This window comes from Mauremys reevesii, linkage group 9 (assembly GCF_016161935.1).
Source record: "Mauremys reevesii isolate NIE-2019 linkage group 9, ASM1616193v1, whole genome shotgun sequence".
Taxonomy (NCBI): Eukaryota; Metazoa; Chordata; order Testudines; family Geoemydidae; genus Mauremys; species Mauremys reevesii.
The window spans coordinates 97407953-97431746 of NC_052631.1; the positions used below are offsets into that span (position 1 = coordinate 97407953).

Genomic DNA, 23794 nt, shown 5'->3' on the forward strand with positions numbered 1-23794 from the left:
TGCGTTAATGCCACAGTCTAAAGGAGACTCTATGGATTATGGTATCAGCTCCTGTCGTTTTTCATAACCCGTCTTTACCCCATTTCTTTTTAATCCTACAGCAGGAATTGCCGATACAAAATACTTGGTTCAAACAGTGGTAGAATTCCTCTGCCAAACAACAGTAGCAAAAAATTGAGCCAAGGCTGAGCTCTGCTTATTTCTTTGATTTGCCAGTCTACGTACCAACTTCAGCATTATTAAAATATAGGCCTCTCTGGCTGTAAATCTTGAAAATATTATTGATTATTCTGAGGAGAAATGCTAGCAGAGAATTAAAAGCAGTTTAATTTTGAAAGTGCGGTGTTTGGGCCCAATCCTGAAGCCACTTATTACCAAGTGCAGCATTACCGTTGTGAGGAGAGCGACTGAGGGCAATATGCAGATCAGTTACTGAAGCGAATGGAATGACTACTATAATGGGAAGCTGTGAGGCCTAGTGGTTAGAGCACAGTATTGCCACTCAGAAGATCTTTGGTTCTATTCATTGGCTCTGTCTCTGGACCTTCTGGGTGACCTTGAGCAGGTCATATCACCGCTCAGTGCCTCAGTTTCTCCATCTGCAAAATGGGGATAACAATACTGATTTCCTTTGTAATGTGCTTTGAGAGCTGCTGATGGCAAGCACTAGATAAGAGCTAAGTATTAGAATTAAGTGTTTGCAGGACCAGAGCCACTGTGAATAGTTGTAATGATTATACATTACTCATCTATCTCATATAATTATTTGAAAAGATTAACTTTGCTATTTGTATCCTTTTCTCTCCTAGCTTTGTTTAACCTCATACCCGTGGGCTTACGAGTGGTGGCTATTCAAGGGGTTCAAACAAAATTGTATTTGGCAATGAACAGTGAAGGATACCTATACACATCAGTAAGTAACCACTTTCATTTTTTTCTGATTTAAAGTTCAGTGACCCTGATTCTAATCCATATCGATGGGAACATTCGCGTGATTTGAAATGTAATACGCAGGTGATGTCTTGGATTTAGAGCATTACACTTTTCTGCAATGAATGCAAAGCAGTGTCTGGAATAAAATCTCTGTGTCTTTTATAAGAAAAAAATGATCACCCCAACCTCACCCTCCACCTTGTAAGAAAATACAGCTGTGGAGATCACTTTAAACTATTGCTTTGTGCGTGTGAGTAAACCAAACATTTCCTTTATGTTTGCTGTGAGATGTCACTTTACCCCTTGTCTCATGTATAGTGAGAGTCTGAACAAGTCCGTTAAGGGTGGACATCACGACTAGAGACAGGCCTGAAACATATCGGTGGTCCTAATGGCTCATGCCATTGTAAAATTAGCTCATGTCAGTATTGTATTCTCCCATTAGTTGTTATACCAAAGACCCCATCTGTTAGATTATTGGAAGCAATATTTGCTTATATTTGAATCCCAACTGGGCCACCCCTTCTTGCTGGTAGTATTATTATGCCATGAATGCACATTTTAAAATACAAAGTCATAGATGTCTAACAGCCATTTAACACTGCTGTATTTTTCCACTGAGAATTTCCGCACTCATTCTTAATGTATCTGCTTTCATTTCTGATTTTTATTTTAAATGTTTGGAACTTTCTTTTCTTGAAAGAAAAGACAAGGGTTTAATCATGTCCCCATCCATATAGTCCTAGAGTGGACGGGAGGAAGTCAGGGGCCTCCTTGCTTGACCTGGAAAAAGGCTGCCCAGAATTACAGTTCCTGCATATTATTTTCAGTGGTTTTCTGCTCCCGTGTTGTTTGCACTGTTCCCTTCAGCAAGGGACAGACCGACTGACTACATGGGAAGCTGTGAAAATGACTCTCTCCTTTGGGCTAGGTTCTCAGGACACAGCTCAACTGAGTTCAAAAGAGCTGCACTGATTTATACCTGCCCCAAAGCACTGTTGAATTCCCAAAGCAAACACATTCGGGGGGAAATAGAAGTTCATGTTTTCTGTTCCCTAATTTCTTCTCATTATAGTTACCTGTAACTATATAGCTACACTGTGTTTAGAGGGAAATGACATTAGCATTGATGGTGTCATTTAATATTGAAAGAGAAGATGGTGGCCTAGGTCATGATCATCTCGTTCTAGCTCTACTGGGACTGAAACAACCTCAGACAGGCACTCACAACTTGCAGAACTATGCTTTAAACTGTATTGCCAAGGTTTGCAGACTGGTTTGGAAAGCAGTAGTCCGTAAACTAAACAAACAGCCTGTTAACTTGCTCTGCCAGTTCATCAGACCTGGCACTGCCCTCTGTGGAGAATTGTTAGTAATAATTGATTTGCCAGGTTTGGCACTGTATAGTACCTTTCAGCTGCAATGTACAAAGCACTTTACAAACACTGGTCCTAATCCAAAGCCCATTAATGGAAGCCAATGGAAAGACCTGCCATTTACTTCTATGGGTGTTGGATCAGGCCAATTAATTTTTACCCCACTGAGAGGTAGGTAAACATCATAAATGTTTTATAAAGGGATAAAGTAAGACTCAGCAAGGTAAAGTGCTTTTCCCAGGGTCACACAGGGGCACTCTGACATTTGGGTCTAGAAACCAGGAGTCCTGAGTCTCCGAGGCCAATACCTTGCGCTAACCACGATCAAAACTGACTCAAACTTTGGTTTCTTTTCAGCTGTTGGCTGAAATTCTCTTCCTGTTGTATTTCAATTCTGTGTGGTCTGTTCTGTACTGATGAGTTCTGTGGCAATCAAGCTGACTTGTTTTTTTCTGAATATTTTGCATTTCAAGAAAATACTTTTCTACCATTAACCAGTTATTGTCAGGGTTAATGCGAAGTTTAGTTCTTGTTCCAGTTTGATGGTTTGTTTAGCTCCATCTGTGGTCTGTTGTGTAGCAATTACTGGGTCTAGCTTTCAGTCTGGTGAGGTTTTCGGACTATGATCTTTAACTGAGTCAAGAGAATTGTTTCCTTCTGAGCCACTGATTTGAAATCATGACTGAGGTAGATTTGCACCATGAGGGAATCTACCGTGTATGATAAGTCTGTAGCTAGCAGATATCCATGGTTGAGTGTCAGACTTTTCAAGATCGTTTGTCACGTCTGTAAGTTGCAGCAAAAAAGACGCCTCTAATGTAATTATAAAAGCTCCTCAGGGACAAGAGATTGACTCAGCTAAAAAGAATGATAGTTGGTTAAAATATATATATAAGTGTGCGCACATGCTGTAGACAGGCTAGTGAGACTGAAAATGATAAATACAAAAGGAAACCTTCACAGTATTTTACATGGTGCATTTCTGATATCACCCTTCATCCTATCCTTATTCCACCACATCTATTAATTCACACTGGAGAGAATTTTTTTTGCCGTATGACAGAAAAGCGCTGGGTTTCAAATCCCTGTTCTCTCTCTGGTTTCCCATTGAAGCCAATGGCAGTGGTGTGAGTGCATCTCCAAGGAGGATCATAGCCTTAAGATTTTATTTTGAGAGATCTTATCAAAAGGTATTTGAAGCTGTAATGGCCTCCCTCCAAGCTGATACTCATGTGCCTGTGGAAGATAAAAGCAGTGGGCTTGATTCACCTTGTGTTACACCAATTTTCTGCTGGTATAATTTGATTTCAGTGGCCTTACACCAGTGTGATCCTGGTCTAACAGCCTGGTGAATCAAGCCCAGCTATTTTTGTGCAGTAGCAGTTTTTTTTATTTTTATTTTATTTTTTTCCACTGTGGCTGACCACAGCATGTGCCAAACTCCAGTTCTTTGAGCCTCTTTGCCCTGTGGATTCCTTGCATGCTTTTGTCTTCTTGAATGAAAGCGTAAAAAATACTTTCAGGTATGCATTTGTCAGAAGTTGAGTCGTGGGGTGTTCCTCTGCCCTCTGAAAGTGACTGGGGCTGAGCTGAGATGGCTCCCAGCAGCACAAAGCAGCAGCTGATCGAGGCTCATAAAAGGAGAGGCATGTGTTTGCTCAGCTCAAAGAGTGCGACATAGTGCAGGAACGCTGAAAACATCATTCCCTCCCCACCACCAAAGCACTCCAAATGCAAAATGATAATCCAGCAGTCAAGGATTTTCACTGAGCCATGACACCAGTGTTTTAAAAGCCATTTCAGGGAGGACAGTAAAATGCAGGTTTCCTTCTCATTCCAAGTAGCAGAATCGTCAGCCAAAATCCAAGTCTGGGGTTTTTCATGTTCCCGTGATTTGTGGGAGAGTGGTGCGTTGTTGACAATATAGAGAAACCTGCAGTCTGCCTCTCCATCGTTGTAAGATAAGTTGCAGTATGTTATGAGCTTGGAGCCTGTGAATTTAAATATCAGGTGACTATTGTTTGCTAGAGTCTTTATTTCACATTCTATAAAGTATGTTGCAGTTTTGTGGACAGCCGTGTCTTTTCCTCATAACGGCTGTGTGACCACATTCATTTCCATATGGAACCCAAGTAAGTGGTTCTTGCTCGTAGGGGCCCATGTTTTCAGTGCCAGCCATGGGTTTGGTGCAGGGCTCCGCCAGAATTCCTGATGGAGGCTCAAGCTGCTCCACAGTGTGCACGATCCTGCCTTTTAAAAAATTCCAGCCATGCAGAGCTAGGAGGGACCATACCCAGGTGTGGGCAGCTCATTAAGTGTGAGCCTTTCCCATAAAAAGGCTTGAGGCAACCTAGGCTGTACACGTCATGGGCCCCTTATCACCTCCTATGAGATATTTGGTGCCCTCGACCATCACTGTGTCTCCTGGGAATGGAAGGCTCAGCACCTTGCAGGATGGTTGTAGGGTGTTGGTAGGTGATGGGTTAATATAGTGTTCTTCATGTTTGTTTTGTTGGGTGTACCAGGATGTACAATTGAGGTAACATCCCTGCTGTAAGGTGTTTGACTTCAGCATTTCCTGACTATTTGATATAACAGCACATCCTTAATGGAGAATTAACATGAGTTTCTTTTAATGTATTTAATAGAAACACTTTGAAGTAATTCATAGCGCACCAATTTATTTATAATTTACCTGTACATAGCATCTATCTACCGTATCCTACATATTTTACATAGATCACCATACACATAGGTACGGTAACTGCACTGCAATTAAATATGATCTAATGCATTCATGTTGATTATGGCCAACAGAAATGAAATGTGATTACATTCTTAGAATGATTTTTTTAATTGGTTTTAATATACTGGAGAAAAGAGACGTTTGCACATAATGAATTTCTTGCAAAGAACATTTTTCCACCTCAGGGAAATAGTATGAACCTAGAGATATGAGAAACAATCAAAACCTTCATCTCGTTAAATTTGAATGTCAATATAAATCATGTTCCACCAATAATCCTCAAGTACAGAATAGGCTGTGACACAGTAACGCCTCCTAAAAGATAGCTTCTTCGAGACTGCAGCAGTGAAATTTCCTTTTCATAATACCTAATTCTTAACTAGAGAAATATGTGACTTCCTTACTGCTATTACTGCTGCTATAGATTCACATGGTCTGGCAGCACTGCTCACCTGTCAGCTTCCTAGTGCTAACCACAATTGAGTCTCTTTGGAGTTAATTGTCTGGTGCAGGACTTGCACTTGACTGGATTCTAACCGCAGGGACAGAGCTGCGCCACTTTGCTAATAATAATTGGAGATATACCAATCTCCTAAAACTGGAGGGGACCTTGAAAGGTCATTGAGTCCAGCCCCCTGCCTTCACTAGCAGGTCCCAGATCCCTAGGTGGCCCCCTCAAGGATTGAACTCACAACCCTGAGTTTAGCAGGCCAATGCTCAAACCACTGAGCTATCCCTCCCCCCCCAGGTGCTGAGGCCCAGCCCCTTTGTGTCAGTCCAATGGTGAAAGGGAGCCATAATGGAAGTAGAAATGGCCGTTGGGGAATTAGCCCAACATAAGGAGGCTCCTAAGCTGGCACAAAACCAGCCTGGACAGACAAATGCTTTCCAGCAGCTCAAGATGCTCAGAGCCCCGAGGCTGCTCTAACTTATGCCAGGGGCTGGACCAAGAATGTGGAAGGCACAAAAGTGCTTTGCAGTTGCCTTTGTCCCCTCCCTCCCTCCCCCTGGTTGCTGCACTGCTCAGGAAGAATGGGCCGTCTGGTCCAGGTTGTGCCATATAGTGTGTGGTGCCCCCCTCCATGAGGTAGGATGCTTCCTGGAGTGGGGTTACTACCTGGAGTGGAGCAGTCCCCAGCAGCATGCTTCCTTGCTGAGGGGACGTCCAGACTACCCGCTGTATCAGCGGGTAGCGATCGATTTTTTCAGGAATCGATATATCGCGTCTCATCTAGACGCGATATATCAATCCCCAAACGCGCTCTTGTCGACTCCAGAACTCCACTGGAGCGAACGGCGGTAGCGGAGTCGACACGGGAGCTGCGGACGTCGATCCCGTGCCGTGAGGACCTGAGGTAAATCGATCTAAGATACTTTGACTTCAGCTACGCTATTCACTTAACTGAAGTTGCATCTCTTAGATCGATACTCCCCCCAGTGTAGACCAGCCCTGAGAGGTGCTGTGAATGGGTGCCAGGAGATGAGAGAGGTGGGAGGCTTCTGCTCACCAGCTACTTGCCTCTGGTGGATTCAAGGAGTCTGTAGATGTGGAGAGACCGATGCCCTGCTATTTCCATGGAGAGGAGGGGGAGGGATGGTAGAGTGGAGGTCCTGCCCTTCACTGGAAGAATCATGAGGAATCTCTATAAACTGAAACTCCTGGCGCTTCGCTGCTTTCCTGAGCCAGCTCTCAAATCCAGCGAGGTGCGGGTGAGCACCCTATCTCGTACTGCAGCCACTGGGAGATGCACATCCTGAGAGCCTTGGAGGATCAGGCTCTTTGACTAGAAGCCAATGTTACTGGGCATGATGAGAAAGTGGCTGTGTAATAAACTCTTGGCTACAGAGTGGGTCCTGCAGAAGTTAAACACCTTACAGCTGCTTCAGTCACAGAATGTGTGAATACCATCCTCTTAAAGTGACATCTGTTCACAGAAATCAAGGGAACGTTCATGAGTTATAGAAAGTAAGATGGCTCAATACTGTGTTACTGGAGCGAAATTTGGAAAAGAATCCACCAGAAAGAGATTGTTGGGTGGTACATTTAAAACAACTTCTTGCAACTTTGAGTCAGTAACTAAATTCTTTAAAGTAAATAAATAAGAGTGAGAGAGAGACATTTGGAGCAGAGTAGAGAGAAAAAAATCACTAGAAGGAGAAAGGATCAGACCAAGGGAAAAGATCAGTTTTTCCAGTAAAATTTTTACTAAGACAAACACTTTTTCTTTTGCACTTTCTTTCACTAATCAATGTAGGAGTAATGCAAGAATCCAAAGTTTAGAACAGGTCAGTGAGTTTACTCTACCTGTGGCTATACTACTAGCATAACAGCTTTTTTTTCTAGCCGAGCAGATGGCTTACGTAAGTAAAACATATGGGACTTTTAATTTTGTATGCTCTGTGGAGGCTACAGTGCTACACTGCTGCTTTCCTCGAAAGTCCCCTGCCTTCTCATTTCTGCAATTTTATCTAAAGTGGCAGTGAAAGTTGAGTTCTTCTGCCTCGTCTCAATCCAGTGGGTAACTAAGCAAATCAGGCTCAATAACTGGTGGAGTACAGGTCTGTTAATCTAAAAACCAGGGAGAAATAGAGTTGCAGGTGAATAGCAATAAACGGGCTGTACTTTAGAAGGCTGGTTCTCCTCTCACTGATTCTGGTGTAACTCCATTGATTAATACCAAAGTGTGAGCCAATTCAGGCCCTCTGACTTCACTCCCAAAGCAAAAAGGGTTGGCACTTCTGACTGTGCAAAACCACTAGAATTGCGGTGTAGTGTCACCAGTCAGTGTGAGCCCAGATACTATGCAAAGTAGTGATGGGTGAACTTCAAAGGTTTTGTGAGTTTGGTTCGAATCAGCTCCCTAAAGTAGTTAAGTTTATCCAAACCATATCTGAGCTGTCTAATGAGTTTTCCAAATTGGGCTAGAAATCTCCAAAAAAAAACTCCAAAAAACAAAACAAAACAGGCTTCCTTTAAGCCTTCCAGTACTTAGTCTCAAGTGAGGTTGGAAAAGCCTACCATATTTCAGCACTTAGATTTCTTGTCCCAGATGGAGCCAGTAAATACAGAGGCAAATCAAAATTAAAAACACTTTTTCTTAAATGTTCATTCTATTGACTTGCCAGAAAGGTTTTAAAGATTTTAGTTCAAGTTTGGGGCAAAGGTTCACATCAATTCTTATTCATTCAAACCAGTATGCCCAAACCTAATGAAGACTTGGATTCATACCCTCCTGTCCTAGGGGGGCATCTGCTGCCATCCGAGCCATATTAACACTAACAGAAGGCACACGAAGCTCAAAGTAAATAAGTGAATGATCTGAAAAAGGACAGAGACAAAGAAATTCCAGTAAGTGAAACAGACACATTTCCAAGAGAAGAGATTTTTCCCTTCAAATGTATAACTCTAGTGGTGTGCCAAACATATCTGAGGATAGTAATTGAACATAACCCTTTCTTGTATATATCCCACCCCATAATATTTGAGTTTTAGGACTGGATCCTGCAAAGCTCACTCATGAAGTAATCCTTACCTAAGGAAGTAGTCCCATTGGCTATTTGCTATAGCAAAAATTATTTATGTGAGGAAGAAGATTTGGACAGAAATCGTCAACAACCATTAATTTTCAATATAATGTCTCCACGTGTCTTAATAAATAGAAAATTTACCAAGCATTTGGGAGACCTATGAAGCTCAATGAATAGACGAAAATGAGGTAATATTCTGAAAGGGAGGGAACTGCAAGTCCAAAACCAAAGTGACTGAAATAAATCCACTCCCCTGATGAAGAACGGGGTGGGGCTGCACTCTTGCAAACACGTCTGATCTGATTCTCCCAGCCACCATGCGTTAATACATCACACGTCTCTGTTAAAACAGACGTTTGAAGAGTGATATGTGAGCGACAGAGGAGAAGTAGGTGCTTCATCTTTTGTGCACACATGGAGACTTCCACTGGGAAAGGTTCCTGTACGATGGCCAAGTCACTTAAATAACACCTGTTGGCACTAGTACAAGTCATTAGATATCCATGGTCTGATTTTTCTTCCCTATTAATTTCAGTTGGAGCATTGAGTGATCAACACTTGTTTTAAAAAAAAATCAAGCTCCCTGTATTATGTTTTTGCACATTACAGCTGCAATAAATTCACTTTATCCTAACTCTCGATGGCTGCTAATAGAATCTGCAGTTCCTTTAAAAACTACATTGAAATGATCACGGGCTGAGTCATTTACTAAAATCAGTTTAATACACAGGAATAAAAAATGACAGCAGAAAGTGCATAACCATAATCTGTGTTACTAACTCAAACCTGGAAGCCTGTATCAGACTGCATCGAAACATGCATCTAACGCTGTGAATTTTTCCTCCAATTTCAGACCCTCTTCCATGCTTAGACCCTCTTTAGATTGCCTGAAAAAATGTTATGTAACATAAAAATACTATCACAATCAAGCTACTTGTAAGTTCAGAAACTCCCCCTGTGCAGTCATGTCCGAGACCATGGATCAAACGATCTCTGGAACAGCCTCACACCATTTTATGTTTTCAAAACCAAAAATCTAAAAGCAGGGACATTACAAAAGACCAATTTTAAAAGGCCCAATCCTGTTGGGCTACCAAAAGTTCAGTAGGTCACGTCCCTATGGCACCCAAAGGCAAAAAACTAAATCATTTGCAAAACTAAAACAATGCAGGCCTGATCCTTATTTACATGAAAGTCCCTCTCAACTGCCGTGGGGACCCACAGTGGATGTAAATTCCAGTTACGTTCATTTAATGCCTCTTTACCTGGCCATAACAATATAAATGAGACTTAATCCCTACTTACATTAGAATAGCCCCTAAGAACCTTAGTCCAGGCTTGCACCCCTCTTGTGCTAAATGTGTGTAAACTTGTAACAAAAAAGACCCTGCTAGAGAGAGCTCACCATCTAAAGGACAGACAGGACGGACAAAACACACAACTGGGTGTGTTGGTGAATTGTGTGGGGTAATTATAAACCAAACACAATTTAGCAATAAAGCAGAAGCTGCAGCTGAAACCTAAGCTAGAAATAAATTATATAAGTCCCCGATCCTTCAGTTGGATCCACACAGGTACAGATATCTCTCCACACAGATCTGATTGTTGGATCCGGGCTTAGATTTAAAATTTGGGACAATCCTGCTCCTACTGAAAGAAATGGGACTGTTGCTTCAAAGGGACATGATTGGCATCTTCAAGATTGCAGCAAAAGGTCCAGCCATCACAGACGACCTATACAGTGGATGTGTGTGTGAAACACTCATTAGAGAGACAAGGGGAGTAAGATGATATATTTTATTGGATCAACTTCTGTTGGTGAAAAAGACAAGCTTTCAAGCTACACAGAGCTTTTGTCCAGGTCTGGGAAAGGTACTCAGAGCGGCACAGCTAAATACAAGATGGAACAGATCATTTAGCATAAGGAGTTACCATATTGTAAGAGCCCATTCAAGGTGAAGTGGGCATTTAATACACCGCAGTTGTAGGAAAAAGGAAGGTTTGTGACACTCTGAGTACCCTTCCCAGACCTGAAGAAGAGCTCTGTGAGAGCTCGAAAGCTCGTCTCTCTCACCAATGGAAGTTGGGCCTAAAAAAGATATTACCTCACCCACCTTGTCTCTCTGATATCCTGAGATCAATACGGCTACAACAACACTGCAAAAAAACACTCATTTACTTGCATGTAACGTACTGTTGATGGCAGAAGGCAAAACAATACTGAAAGCAATTGCAGGCTCGTCCCATATTAAAACGTTGGGGAAGCAGAGTTAGGCAAACTGCTTACAAAAATAAGAGGCAGACATTTCCGAAGCCACATAACAAAAGCAACATTTACTAGTTCAAATGCAACATTCGTGGAGCTCTAAAGCTTTGTCATGACAACCAAGTATCATGATGAAAATCATGTCTTGTTCTAGTACATTAATGTGTGAACCACATTGCTAGTCCATTTGGGGACGCTGAGTCTATGGTTTAACTAACTGAAGCAGCCTGTTCCTATGAAAATACACTAAAATGGGTCATATTATTACAGATGAATGTGTGTACATGAATTTGCATTGTATATTTTCTTGCCTATTAACAACTGAAGATATTAATATCAGCTTTCATCAAATGTAGTTGTATGAAATGGGTTATGCAAACAAGTTTTAAAGAGTTTCATTTCCTCACATGCACACACCTCCCTCCCCCTTAGAATGAGGTTCAAATTCAGTTTATCTGATGTTCATGAAAAGTTTCTGTTGTTTGAGTTTTGTCTTTTGGGACACTGTAAAGAATCAATTGTCCTTTTTTAAAAAGGAGAGTTTACGCAATAGGATCAAACACTGGGTCAGGGAGTGGTGGTCCACAAAAGGATAAGAGACTACTGTTGCTATCAGCTGATGGAGTTGCTCCTTTAGCTTAAGCAGTAGAGGTTTCCACTTTTAGTGATGAAGGCATTGGATTTAGTAGCTTCTAATGGATTGTTGCAATAGTAACAGGGCTTTCTCATTTGTGTTCATCTTAAATTCTGGGATGGCACCATTTTGAATAGTGAATTCCTCTTCATTAAAAATGGCAGTCATTCCTGTTAATTGATTATTATTGCCGAGAGATGTGGTGGTTTGACAGAGGGCCAGGAGAAAGAGGTACTGCAGCAAGAATCTGTCATTTATTTTGGCTGGACAGCACCCATGTATATGCATGTGTTTGTTTACATTTAAGTCACTTTCTAAGATATAGGTTTGTGTTAGCTGATGTATACTTGGCATACGTTGTTTCATGAATTCGAGTATCCTAGTTTCTCCAAGATCTGCCATCCTTTTTGTTACTGTTATTCATTATTTGTGTATTGTCTCGTGATCAGAATTGAGATTGGGGTCGCGTTGTGCAAGATGCTATGCAAACGTAGTATCAGACAGCATAGTAAAAAGAGCAGTCTCTGCTCTAAATAGTTTACAGTCTAAATAGACAAGCAAGAGAGATGTTGAGGCAAAGGGTGTATTATCATCACATTTTGTGATGGAACTAAGACAGAGTTGTAGGTCATTTATACATCAGTATGCAATTTTCAGTGCCTGTAGGTAAGCATTTATAGATGCACATTTATTTGCTTAAATAATTTTGCAATCTCTAGAATTTAATGCACCGGATTCATTTTGATTTATACAGTAGCTAACAATGCTCATGCTTTCCTATGAAGTAGTTCAGTGCAAACAGCACTGTGCAAGATGTTATGTATTTCATGGGAAATTCTTTCTTCGAGAGATTTGTAGTTTTTGACAACTGCTCTTTTGGAGGATTTCTAGTTGCTCAGTTATAGGGAAAGCTCTGGTATTCAAGACTGTGAGTTAAATTAGCAGCATGCTGTCTGTGCAATGCAATCCGAGTAGCAAGAATGCTCTGATAAACTCTACCACTTAGCACAGTTTGCTATTCCCTAGCACCTTTCTCTAGAAGGCAATGACTTTTGGTTGTGATGGACAAGCAAAGACTGGATACATACTATGTGTTGCCACTTCCCTTGTGTGTGATGGTGTTAAATTCTACCCACCTTCCATGTTTTAGAAGGCCTAGAATAGAATTTGGTGGGGAAAATTAGGTTAAATGTACAGATTTTAGTGGGATGTAAATCTGAACAGATTTTGACCTATAAAAGAATAGTCAGGCAATGGGAGAAGGCACCAATGGAGTTTGTAGATAGCTATTTAAGAGTGCACTTAGTACATATCTACCAGGGATGGTTTAGGAATAATTAAATTTAGGAATAATTAAATTAATGCTGCAGGAACTAGACCCTCTTCAAGTCCCTTCTGACCCAAACCATTTTATGATGCTGGTTATTCCTCTGAATGCAATCAGATCCATTCAGCTGATTCCATTTTACTGTAGGAAGATTACCCAGGGTAGAATGCTGAATCTGTTATCTCATTTGTACAGAAATAGGCTAAGATTTTCAAAACTGGGTGCTCAAAATTAGGCTGCTAAATCCTTGTGTAGGTAACTAAAATCAGAGACCTGATTATCAAATATGCTGAGCATGCAGCGGCTTTACTAGGTTCTCAGCACTTCTGAAACTCAGGCCAACTATTTAAATGGTTTTGTGCACTTAAATATGGACTTAGGACCCTCATTTTATGTATCCAGTTTTGAAAATCTTGGCTTTAAATTATACTTAAGCCTTCTCTGTATTAAATAATTTCAATATATACTAAACTGAGGGACTGGGACCTTGCTCCATTTGCAGCCATGTTGACTACATACTTCCAGAAGCTTTTTTCTTGTGATGGAGATTCTTGCAGCTATAACTCAGAACACCTGAAAGTATTCTATACAAATTGTTAATTTCTAGCACATTAGTTAATTACTTCACAAATTTGCATTCCCCGTCAAACTGAGAAGCAAGCTAATACTGATATTTCTTTGCTGAGAGTTAGTAGTAGTGTGTCTCATTTAATTATTTTAGCGTGCCTATAAGAAAAGTCCCAGAACACTGAGCAATAATTTTGAAGAGCCGCAGAGCTCAGTGCTAACTCATAGATGAACCTGTCCTATGATCCTACATCATCCCCTGAGCCTGAATGAAGACAGAGATAAAAGAATAGGAAGCAAACACAAACTAATGCTTGATGAAGTGCCAAACAGAAGAATCTTGCAATGTGATATGAAGCTTGGCAAACTCTGGCTCGGGGGGAGTCCATTTCAAAGAGGGGAAAGCAGAGCTTTGGGTCCCAAGAGCAGACATACCCCAGGAGACCTCTGGTGTTACGGTAGGATGTAGGGAAAGAAAGCTCTCTTCTCTAAGTACATTTCTGGACCTGGCAAGACTGTAAAGACTGCCACTAATGCTCTGAACTACACCCAACACTAAAGCCCTGATCTTGCAACTTTCTCCACATGGGCAGACTCCCCCTGAAGTCTACACAAGCGCATGGGTCCACTGCACAGAGTCAGTTGCAGGATCCGGGCCTGAATCTTAGTGCGCTTCCACTAGGGTGACCAGATAGGAAGTGTGAAAAATCGGGATGGGGGTGGGCGGTAATAGAAGCCCATATAAAAAAATCCCCAAATATCAGGACTGTCCCTATAAAATCAAGTATCAGAGGGGTAGCCGTGTTAGTCTGGTTCTGTAGAAGCAGCAACCTATAAAATCAGAACATCTGGTCACCCTAGCTTCCACAGCATTCAGTACGAGGTCCGACACCCTTCAACACTTTTGTCAGTGGTCTGGAGGTAAATATAAAATTACTGCTGATATGAATTTGTGGCCGATGCAGATTGGCACAGGACAGGACAGTCACACACAGCAATCTGGATTACTGGTAAACTGGGCCCATTCAAACCAAATGCATTTTAATACAGCCAGATGAAGAATCCAGGCCAGGCCTGCAAAATGAGCGATTGTGTCCTGATGTGCAGAGAGTCTGAACAGGATTTAAAGGTCAGTGGACAAGCAACTCATCAGGAACACCCAGTGCAATACTGTGACAAAACAGGCTAATGTGAGCCTTGGATGTGTTAACAGGGGTAGTGAGTAAGAGCACAGAGGTGATTTTGCCTCTGTGTACAGCATTGCTGAGACCACTACGGGAATACAGTGTCCAGTTCTGGTGTTCACAGTCCATAAAATATGTTGAAAAATCAGAAAGGGTGCAGAAAAGAGCCATAAAAATTATTTGGGGGCTGGAGAAAAGGCCTTACAGGGAGAGACTTAGAGCTCAGTCTGTTTAGTGTATCAAAATAGAAGATTAAGAGGTAATTTGATTACGGTGTATAAATTCCTTCGTGGGGAGAAAATACTGGGTACTAAAGGGCTCTTTAATCTGGTGGAAAAGGTAGAACAAGAACCAATGCCTGGAAGCTGAAGCCAGACACATTCAGATTAGAAATTAGACATGAGGTTTTTTAACAGTGATTAACCACTGGAACAAACTACCAAGGGGGGAAATTGTGGATTCTCTATCTCTTGATGTCTTCAGATCCAGACTGGATGCCTTTCCGGATGTGCTTTAGCCAAACACAAGTTATTGGGCTCAGCACAGGGGTAACTGGGCAAAATGTAATGGCCTGTGATATACAGGAGGTCAGACTAGGTGATCTAATGGTCCTTTCTGGCCTTTCACACAATGAATCCATGAAGAATTAGCCAATGGAGAGGATGAGCACTGGCTTTCTGTGCTCTGGTCAACCCACCTCACACCTCAACCTTTCTCTACCTGCTCAAGAATCTGGAGGCTTCCCGCAGGGTGCCTAAACTAGAGCACTCTGCATCCTGGTGGGAGGATTCCTCACTCCTCAGCCCATGGATTGACCACATGGTCCTGCTCGGCTGGAGACTGGAGGATGCCAGCAGAGCAGCACGGAGGAAGCAATGGTTACACCTCTAAAAGCAAGTGCTTCTGCCAAATGTGCCTGATCTCCATCCTAAGGCAGCAGGAAGCCTTATGCCTAGTGAACGGGGAATCCACTGGAGCCGCTCCCCTACATGTACACTCTAAATGCTCTGGTGGCCCTTATTCAGCCCTAAAAATTAGTCACCAAAAAGGGGGTTTGACCCCACTTGCTACACGAATGCTATGAAAAATGTTGACATTGGGCGTATTGAGGCTTGCAAATAATGGTAGCAAAGTTGAGAGGAGCAGGCATGTATCTCTACGTTCAAAAAAAGATTCTATTGGGGTTTCCAACTGACTCTATAGCATGTGTAGGCTTGCAGTGAGTCATCTGGTGAACCTTCAGCCAATCAGCTGGTAATGACCCAAAAGTCAAACCCATCCATACTTACAGCCTGTAATTTTATAATCATGAGAATGACAATAAGGGCAGATGAGTAATTTTTTCCTCATTTAATACTAGGCTTTTCTTCGTTAGGTGGTTTTCTTTGTTAGGTTGTGCAGAAGTCTTCTAAACATTTGCTGTTTCTCTTTTGAAACAATTTGGATTTAATGTGGATAATTGTTTGCAGTGTTGCGGTAGTTAGTGTCTTTGCTTTTTCAGATAGTAATTATCCAATCTATATTCTTTTTTTGTTACTCAGCAAAGTGTTGTTGGTAAAGTTAAGTACGGTAATCATTAGACCAAGTACTCTGGTGATAATATGGTACAGTAGGGCCAAATCCTACCATCTCTACTCAGTCCTTAACCAAATGAGACTCCCATTGTCTGAAAAGGAAGCTTTGAGTGAGCAAGGACTGTACATTTTGGCTTCTGCTTGTACTATCCAGGATTGGCACCAAATTCTGTCTTCTCTTACTCATCTGCAACTCCTGTGACTGCAATGGGATTGCAGAAGAATAACCAAGAGGAGAGTTTGACCCTTGGTGTCTTTATGATGATTTTTTTAAATCGTGCACCAGCCATCACAATCTGTTTGTGATGTGGTGCCTGTTTACAGGAGTGAGATATTTTGAGTTTTGGGCAGAACTGACCCCTAACCAAAACTCCAGATCTGAATAAACCCAGAACTCTGGGAAAACTCAGACCTGGATTCAAACATTGCTCTCACCCCATCCCTGCCATGGGTCCACCCCAGCCCCCAAATATGGCCACTAAGAACAATCAGACTTTGGGAAAGTTTGGATGCAAACACTGGTTCTATGGCCCATCTCTTGGTTTGTGAAAAGGTGTTTTTACTGCTCAAATTTTTGTAAGGGGGTTTGTTGCTCACGAGGAGAGGAAATGTGTGGAAGAAGAGGCTGATTGGTGCCTGTTATTTGAGAAATGAGCAAATACATCCTTTCCTCTCCAGCCTTCCTGATTTCTTTTATTGCTTCTTTAACATAGTCTGATGAATGGGTTTACAAAGCAGAAAGCAAATTCGCTTATTTATTTGTAAATTGCCTCATTTCTCTTTAATCTCAGAGACCCTAAAGGCCGGATAAAATCTGACTTGCTTTTAATAACAAGCAAAACGCTCTCTAAAGTAATTATTACTTTGTATACCTACCATTATGATACCATAGGCATTTAGTGTATTAACATTGGTTTTACGTAATATAGGTTATATGCTGCGGTATATAATCCTCTAAGTGAGTAATTAAAGATGGGCAAACCCAAACCCTTTTATCAGAGACCCACAAATTGTGGGTAGTCATGTATAGTGGGACCTGGACCAAAACTCCAACTGAGGTTTTGTAAAAACCCAAACCATTTTGTTGTTCCTATGTCTGCCTGAAATAGAGATGAGCCGAAACTGGAACTGTTTGGCCAAACCTCTGTCTCTCTAAACTGGGGGTTGGCTATCTCTGTGCTTTAAGTTAGGAACACAAACTGAGACCAGCAAGGAAATTTGAATTGAAGACTTCTCATTCTACTCTACTTTGATATTGGTGTGTGTGTGTTAGTTAGAATGAGACAGCCACGCCCAAACGGGAAGGAGGTGATTGGTCATTGGAAGACGGGGTGATGTTAAGGGTGCTGGTAATGCTTAGCTCTCAGTGGGGTGTTCTGCTTAAGGAAGCAAGGCCCAGCAAGTCCACAGGTCACATGTTAATATCAACATAGACCATAATGGCTGCTATGAAGCTGCTGTCAGCCTATCATGTGGGCTGTACATGAGCAGTAAGGACTTTTGTGAGAAACAGAGAAACCTTGGCTGGTGTTCCAGAAAGCAGATTTTGGGTTAATGGGCATACAGTATTTCTGCTTAGAAAACTCAAAGCTCTTTGTGAGTTACCATCAGAAAAATCATTAACTCCAGGCTCCAAAAATTGTCAGCATCACCCAATGATGTGCTTGCCAAGTTTCAGCCAGCAGTGTGTTTTTGTGGCCAAGCAACAACAACAACAAAAAAGTGTGGGGGGAAGGGTTTGGGAATGGAAATGTGGACAGACAGGCATTCAACAGTCCGTATGGACTAATAATGGAAATATTGAGAGATCCCCTAATTAGAGCATCGCTGTTGATCACTGCATCAGCGGAGGATGCTGATATTCTAAGAATGGTGTGGAAATGGAGAGATAAATTGGAGCCACCAGAAGATAGTTTGAAATGGCACGTTTTGAGAGGTCAGGTATCCACTTCGAGTGAACATTTATTTTGAACACTGTGCTTTCTCTCCTAACAAGTCATGTCAACATGCATCATCATTCACGTCACACTGTCACTTAAGAAGTGTTTTATAAGTGCACACTATTGTGTGTCGTGGTACAAGCACCACATAAAGGGCACAGCGCCGAGTGGCTGTGAAATGCAAGAGCAAATACCTGTTTTTCTTTGTGTTTGATATCCGTGAGCAATTCTGATGTTCCATCATCTGCTGCTAAGTGCGTGACGTCGTGACCCACTCTGTGATAGCTCTAATGAAAGAGCTGCCTCAGCAGAACCCTGATTCCGAGCCTCAGCTGACCCGCGTGAGTGCAGTGCAGGAGTTAGGGGCAAAGATGGGTCTGCACTGGCGTTTTGGACCCTGGATTTTGAGTAGGGCTGAGGACCAGCTTGGATCTGGCATAAAATGAAATAGGCTGCTCCAAATTAGGCCTGGATTTCTGTGGCTCCCAGGGTCCATTCTTGCCATTAGGAATAGCCAGAGTACAATGGTGTTCAAGTTGTACCCTACTGCATCTGGCCATGCTCTTATGTCACCTCTATGTTCTTCTTACAAAAGGAGAATTTCCACGTAGCCTGTCCTGCTGGCTCACCGGCCCCTTTGTGCCAGCAGAGTGACAAAAAGGGGCAGTCTTAGAACAGGCCCTACAGACTCTAGTTTTCAAGCATTGTAGGAAAAAATCTGTTCATACTATTGCTCTTTGACTCATTTACTGGGTTCTCTGATACCCACACTGTACCAACCCAGCATCATTCCTGTATTTTACTGCATTTGCTGCCAGAATTTGAAATGGAGATACTTTCTTGTGATATCACATTACATCACGTGACCTCTAGGGAAATCAAAGAAGATCAACATGGTTTTGAAATCTGTGTGTCTCCATTGTAGGTGAGAGCCACCAAGAAAGGCAGGAGTGAGTTTGATGTGTAAGGGTTAGATTAATACCTCTTTCCAGTGCTTTACAATGACTGTTATCTAACTGCAGTAATTTATTGTGTCAGTTCTCGATCCTACTCCCACTGAAATCAGGGAGAGCTTAACCATTGAAGCAGGATCAGGTTCGCAATGTGACGAGATGCAAGAAAGCTTTTCATTGTCCCCAATCTTAGCTTAAAGTAATAATGCAAAGATTGACGTCATGCACAGTGTAGACCCTTCAGAAATAAGCCTGGACCAAAATCCCAAAAGACAGAGATGGTGAGGGAAAGAGCTGAACTTGGAATCTGGAACCAAATACTACAGCTGGGCACTATTTGTCTGATGGATCATAAATGGGTTCACAATCCCTGGGCCAAAATTTGCTCTTGTTACACTCATATACATCTTGAATTGCTGGAGATAGAAATTCTCAAAAAATAGCCGAGCATTTACTGACAGGGGTTGAATTGTATGGGGCAGTGAAGAGAGGGAGGGTAACAGAGGCTGTCACTCACTTGGCGTTTCATTCTCTTTGGTCTCCTGCATTTACCATTATCAGAAAAGGAGTCACTGTGACCCCAAGACATTTAAAGGTGAAATCCTAGCACTGCTGAAGTCAATGGCAAAACTCTCATTGACTTCAATGGGGTCAGGATGTCACCCTAAGAGTTTATTTTTCAAGTCTGATTTGTAAAGCTTTACTTTTAGTAGGGCTCCATGTGTGCATTTTCTCTCTCGCTTCCACCCGCCCCTTTCCCCTATCCTTTGATTCCCTTCTCTCCTGACTTAGCCCTGTGAACATACAATGCCACTGGAGGTTGGGGGAAAGCCTATCAACCTCTCAAAAATCTTACTAGTGCTCAAACTTGACCCTTTCTTGGATGGCAATAAGTTCTTTTTGTCCTTAGCACGCTCTGTGTCTCGCACTCAGCAAACGTCTCAACAGGCAAACACTTGGGCACCAAAATACAGTCACTTAGAACTCAGCAAAAATGAAACCATCTCTTTGGGGCCCAGCGATTGGAGCTCCGCTCACCACGGAGCCATTGGCCCCACTCGAGTTGAGCAGCAGACTGCTCACAGGGTCTTTTTGTCATACAGAAGCTGCTGCTGAGGTCCACCCTTCCCAAAGCAAAGAAAAACTTCATCTCTCTGATCATACGCCTGGTTCACAGCCAAATTCTTTACTCAAAATACTGCCCTGCACTTCACTCAAAGCTTTAAGCACCTTCCTCTGCCATTCAGTGCTTATTGTGAGCCCAGTGCTTATGAGAACCACAAATATCTTTAATGTGCTAATGTAGTGGGGTGTGGAGGACCTGAATCTGTGCCCATTGAAGTCCACAGTAGCCTTTCCATTGCTTTTATGGCAATGGATCAGACATGTGAAAGAACTGTTGGGCTAAATCCTGCTTTTATTTACAGTGCTGCAGCTCCACTGATGTGTGTGGAATGCAAAGAGGCATGTGTCAGTCTGATCCCAATTTCAGTCTTTGATAACACGTTTCTGAGTCCTTTCTTTTGTAAAGGTGTCAGAGTAGCAGCCGTGTTAGTCTGTATCGGCAAAAAGAACAGGAGTCCTTGTGGCACCTTAGAGACTAACAGATGTATTTGGGCATAAGCTTTCGTGGGCTACAGCTCACTTCATTGGCTGCATAGAATGGAACATACAGTAAGATATTTATACATACAGAGAACATGAAAAGGTGGAAGTAGCCAGACCAACTGTAAGAGGATAATTAATTAAGAGAAGCTATTATCAGCAGGGGAGAAAAACTTTTGAAGTGATAATCAAGATGGCCCAACTGTCCGAAATGGGCTGTAGCCCACGAAAGCTTATACTCAAATACATGTGTTTCTGTCTCTAAGGTGCCACAAGTCCTCCTGTTCTTTTTTAAATGAATTCTAGGTAGGGAATGATGTTTGCTTGTGATGAACTCCCAATGTAGGGAGCAAATCAATCCCTGCCAAATGGAAATGGACAAAAATCAATGATCATTCTTTTCTTTCTTTTGTGCTTCACATGACAAATGATCGAAAGCTAATTAGATATCTGTGGACAGCATGGTGCTCAAGTAACTCCAAGGATGTCCAGGAGAATTCAGAATTAAAATCTGAAGGCTGAAAGGGCCCTATAAACAGGGAGGAACTGACTCCAGTGCAGAGAAACCGTGTGAGGTTCTGTGCTAAGCCCTTGCACTGAGTTAGGGTGAATGCCGCCTATAAAGCCGACACACATTTTCATCACTCTTGTCTTTTGAAACAAAATTTGTTTATTTTGGACATTGGCCCTTCAATGATCTGTTTCAACTGCACCGAATCCTTTTATCAGCACAGCCTGTGTTAGAATAATTCTAACTAGGGTATAATAGTAACAGAATAATTCTTAGGGCCTGTGAGAGTGTGGTGTGTGTATAAATTGGCCTGGTATGTAACCAGAAGTGATTTAAAAACCATGTCAAGTCAAAACATGTGGTTTGTTTAAACATGGAATGATCTGGGTTTGGAATCTGTTCCTCGATCTTTTCACTGGATGCAGAGTTTGCCAAGCCAATCTGCGGCAGCCCCACCAGCGAAGTGCAGAGTCTTCAGACCACTAGCAGGTCTGGTCAGAGCGCAGCCGTCTGTGACGTGTGACATTGTCTGTCTTTGGCCACACAGCTGTGGGATCTTCTTGTTGGCCCTAGGAGTGAAGGTGGGCTGCACATTGACTCTGGCCCATTCAAAATCAGTTCCGAAGGGCCCAGGAGCAGCGTGACCAATCAAAGCCAGGTACACGCATGGCTGGGGTAGGTATAAAAGACTGGTTTCTCATATCAGCTGCAGACTGTTTTTCACGCCACGTGGACAATGCAGAGAAATCTGGCCAGGGCAAGTGAGCCCACCGTGGGTGCCTTGGTGACAAGCCCACCCTTGGATGATCGAAGAGGTCTGTGTATAGTGTCAGGCTCGGGTTTGCCCTGATCTTCTCAGTCATTCTGGCTGTAGCATCCTCATGACAGATGTGTGAGGGAGTGACGTTGCTTAACATGGGTAGCCGCAGTACTGGTGTGGGTCGAATCATCCGCATTATGACGCACACGGTTTAGCGCAGTTGTGTGTCAACCAATAGTCTGAACCCAGTTAAGGCTGTACACTTGATTTTTCTTTTCTTTTTTTCTCTGAAAACTGCGAGTGTAAGTATTGGGTTGCAACATCAGAGGGCTGGAAGAAATCTTATTATTCTGATAGATTTTTATGTAATTAATTTTGCAGTAAAAATGAATTTTAAAAAAAAGCATTGTAAATTCAAGAAACTTTCAATGTATTTTTGAAGACTCTCAGCCCCTTTGTGCCAATTATGATGGTGCCAAGGAAATGGGGACTGTCTATATCTCCATATTTACATGTAGATTTCCTTGGCACGAGGGGAGAATCTCCAGCAGACATTCAGCCAGTTTAGCCAGCTCCTATACCACCCTTTCCAATGCCGAGAGGGTGCATTGGATGGGAGACGGCATGGACGGAACACACTGCACTGTGGCTGTGCCGAGCTGGTGGATGGCCCCAAGGGACCCTTGTCACTGGATGCAAGTTAGAGCAGCCTATAAGCAAATAGGATTTAGTCCTGTTTCCTTAACTAGATTATCATTTTCTTCAGCGTGTTAACTGGCTGAAATGTTCCTAGGTTCCTTGTTGTTTTGGCTCTTGTTTCGGCTGATGCCTATGACACAGAAAACAATTACTTGTCACTTAATATGCTCCAATGGCATTTTCCAGCGTAAAATAATTAAACCCACTTCATTTAAAAAGCCTTCTGTGGGTTTAGGGGAGTTTCATAGCGGTGAAGACTGATTTCTTCAGGCCCTATGAGTTTTAAGCCCTGGTGATTTTTTCAGAGAGCATGTTACATAAAGAAACAGCATCAATGACGTTCAAACATAATGAAGTATTGAATAAACAATTCCCCTTCTCTCATCTCCAACGTGAAGCAGGAAAGCGACAGACAGAAAAGTAAAATTGGGATCCAAAATTGGGGTGTCAAGCTGATGATATGCTTTTGAAAGAGAATAAATAACAGTGTTTTTTCATAAAACTTCCTGTGTTATTTATTATGATAATTGGCTCATTATGGTGCATTCTATGTCATTGCAATTGCAGTTGACAGCAGTATCTCTCACTGAGCAGCAGTTTCACAAGATTCCCATAATGAGCTTACGGATAGTTCAGATTCCTGAAAGGCTGTCTTAACTAGTGACTTTGTCTAGTGTCTGGGAGAGTAGTAAATCAGCGTGCTTTGCTATATTCGGCTACTAAGACAATACTTACAAAACAATCTAAACCCAGCAAGCTGATACTTCTGAAAACCAGTCAGTTCTTCGGTGGTGCAACATGCCAGAGGTGTGTTTGTCTGAGTTTTTATTTGTAATGGGTTGAAAAAACAACAACAAAGAATAGTGGTTTGGGCAGTGTATGTAATATACCTTTAGGAAAGAGGACTTGTTAGCAACATACTTTGTTTACTGAGAAGGCAAAAAGCTGACATTAATGTGAAGGTTTGTTACAAAACAAGCAGGCATTTTAGTCATAAATTCACTCCTTAGGAAAATAAAGTGTACAAATTAATATTGACTAACTATGGCCTCCGTTCTCCAAGGAGACCATCACTGGGACTGTGTCTATGTATTGGGCTTCTATTTCCAGGAGCGGGACCTAGAAATGTGGGTGTCTGTATAAATAGTTTAAATGTCTTGTTTTTTTACCTACTGTAGATCACTAAAAGCA

At 42.1% G+C, this 23794-nt stretch overlaps 1 protein-coding gene across 4 annotated transcripts in view; it reads left to right on the forward strand.

Moving 5' to 3' along the window:
* FGF13 (fibroblast growth factor 13) overlaps window positions 1-23794 on the forward strand; it is a 322227-nt gene that overhangs the window by 249257 nt on the left and 49176 nt on the right. For all 4 annotated transcript variants that reach the window (XM_039488838.1, XM_039488841.1, XM_039488839.1 and 1 more), the window contains one exon: window positions 810-913. In XM_039488838.1, the coding sequence (XP_039344772.1) occupies window positions 810-913 (104 nt within the window). The remainder of the gene's footprint in view (window positions 1-809; window positions 914-23794) is intronic.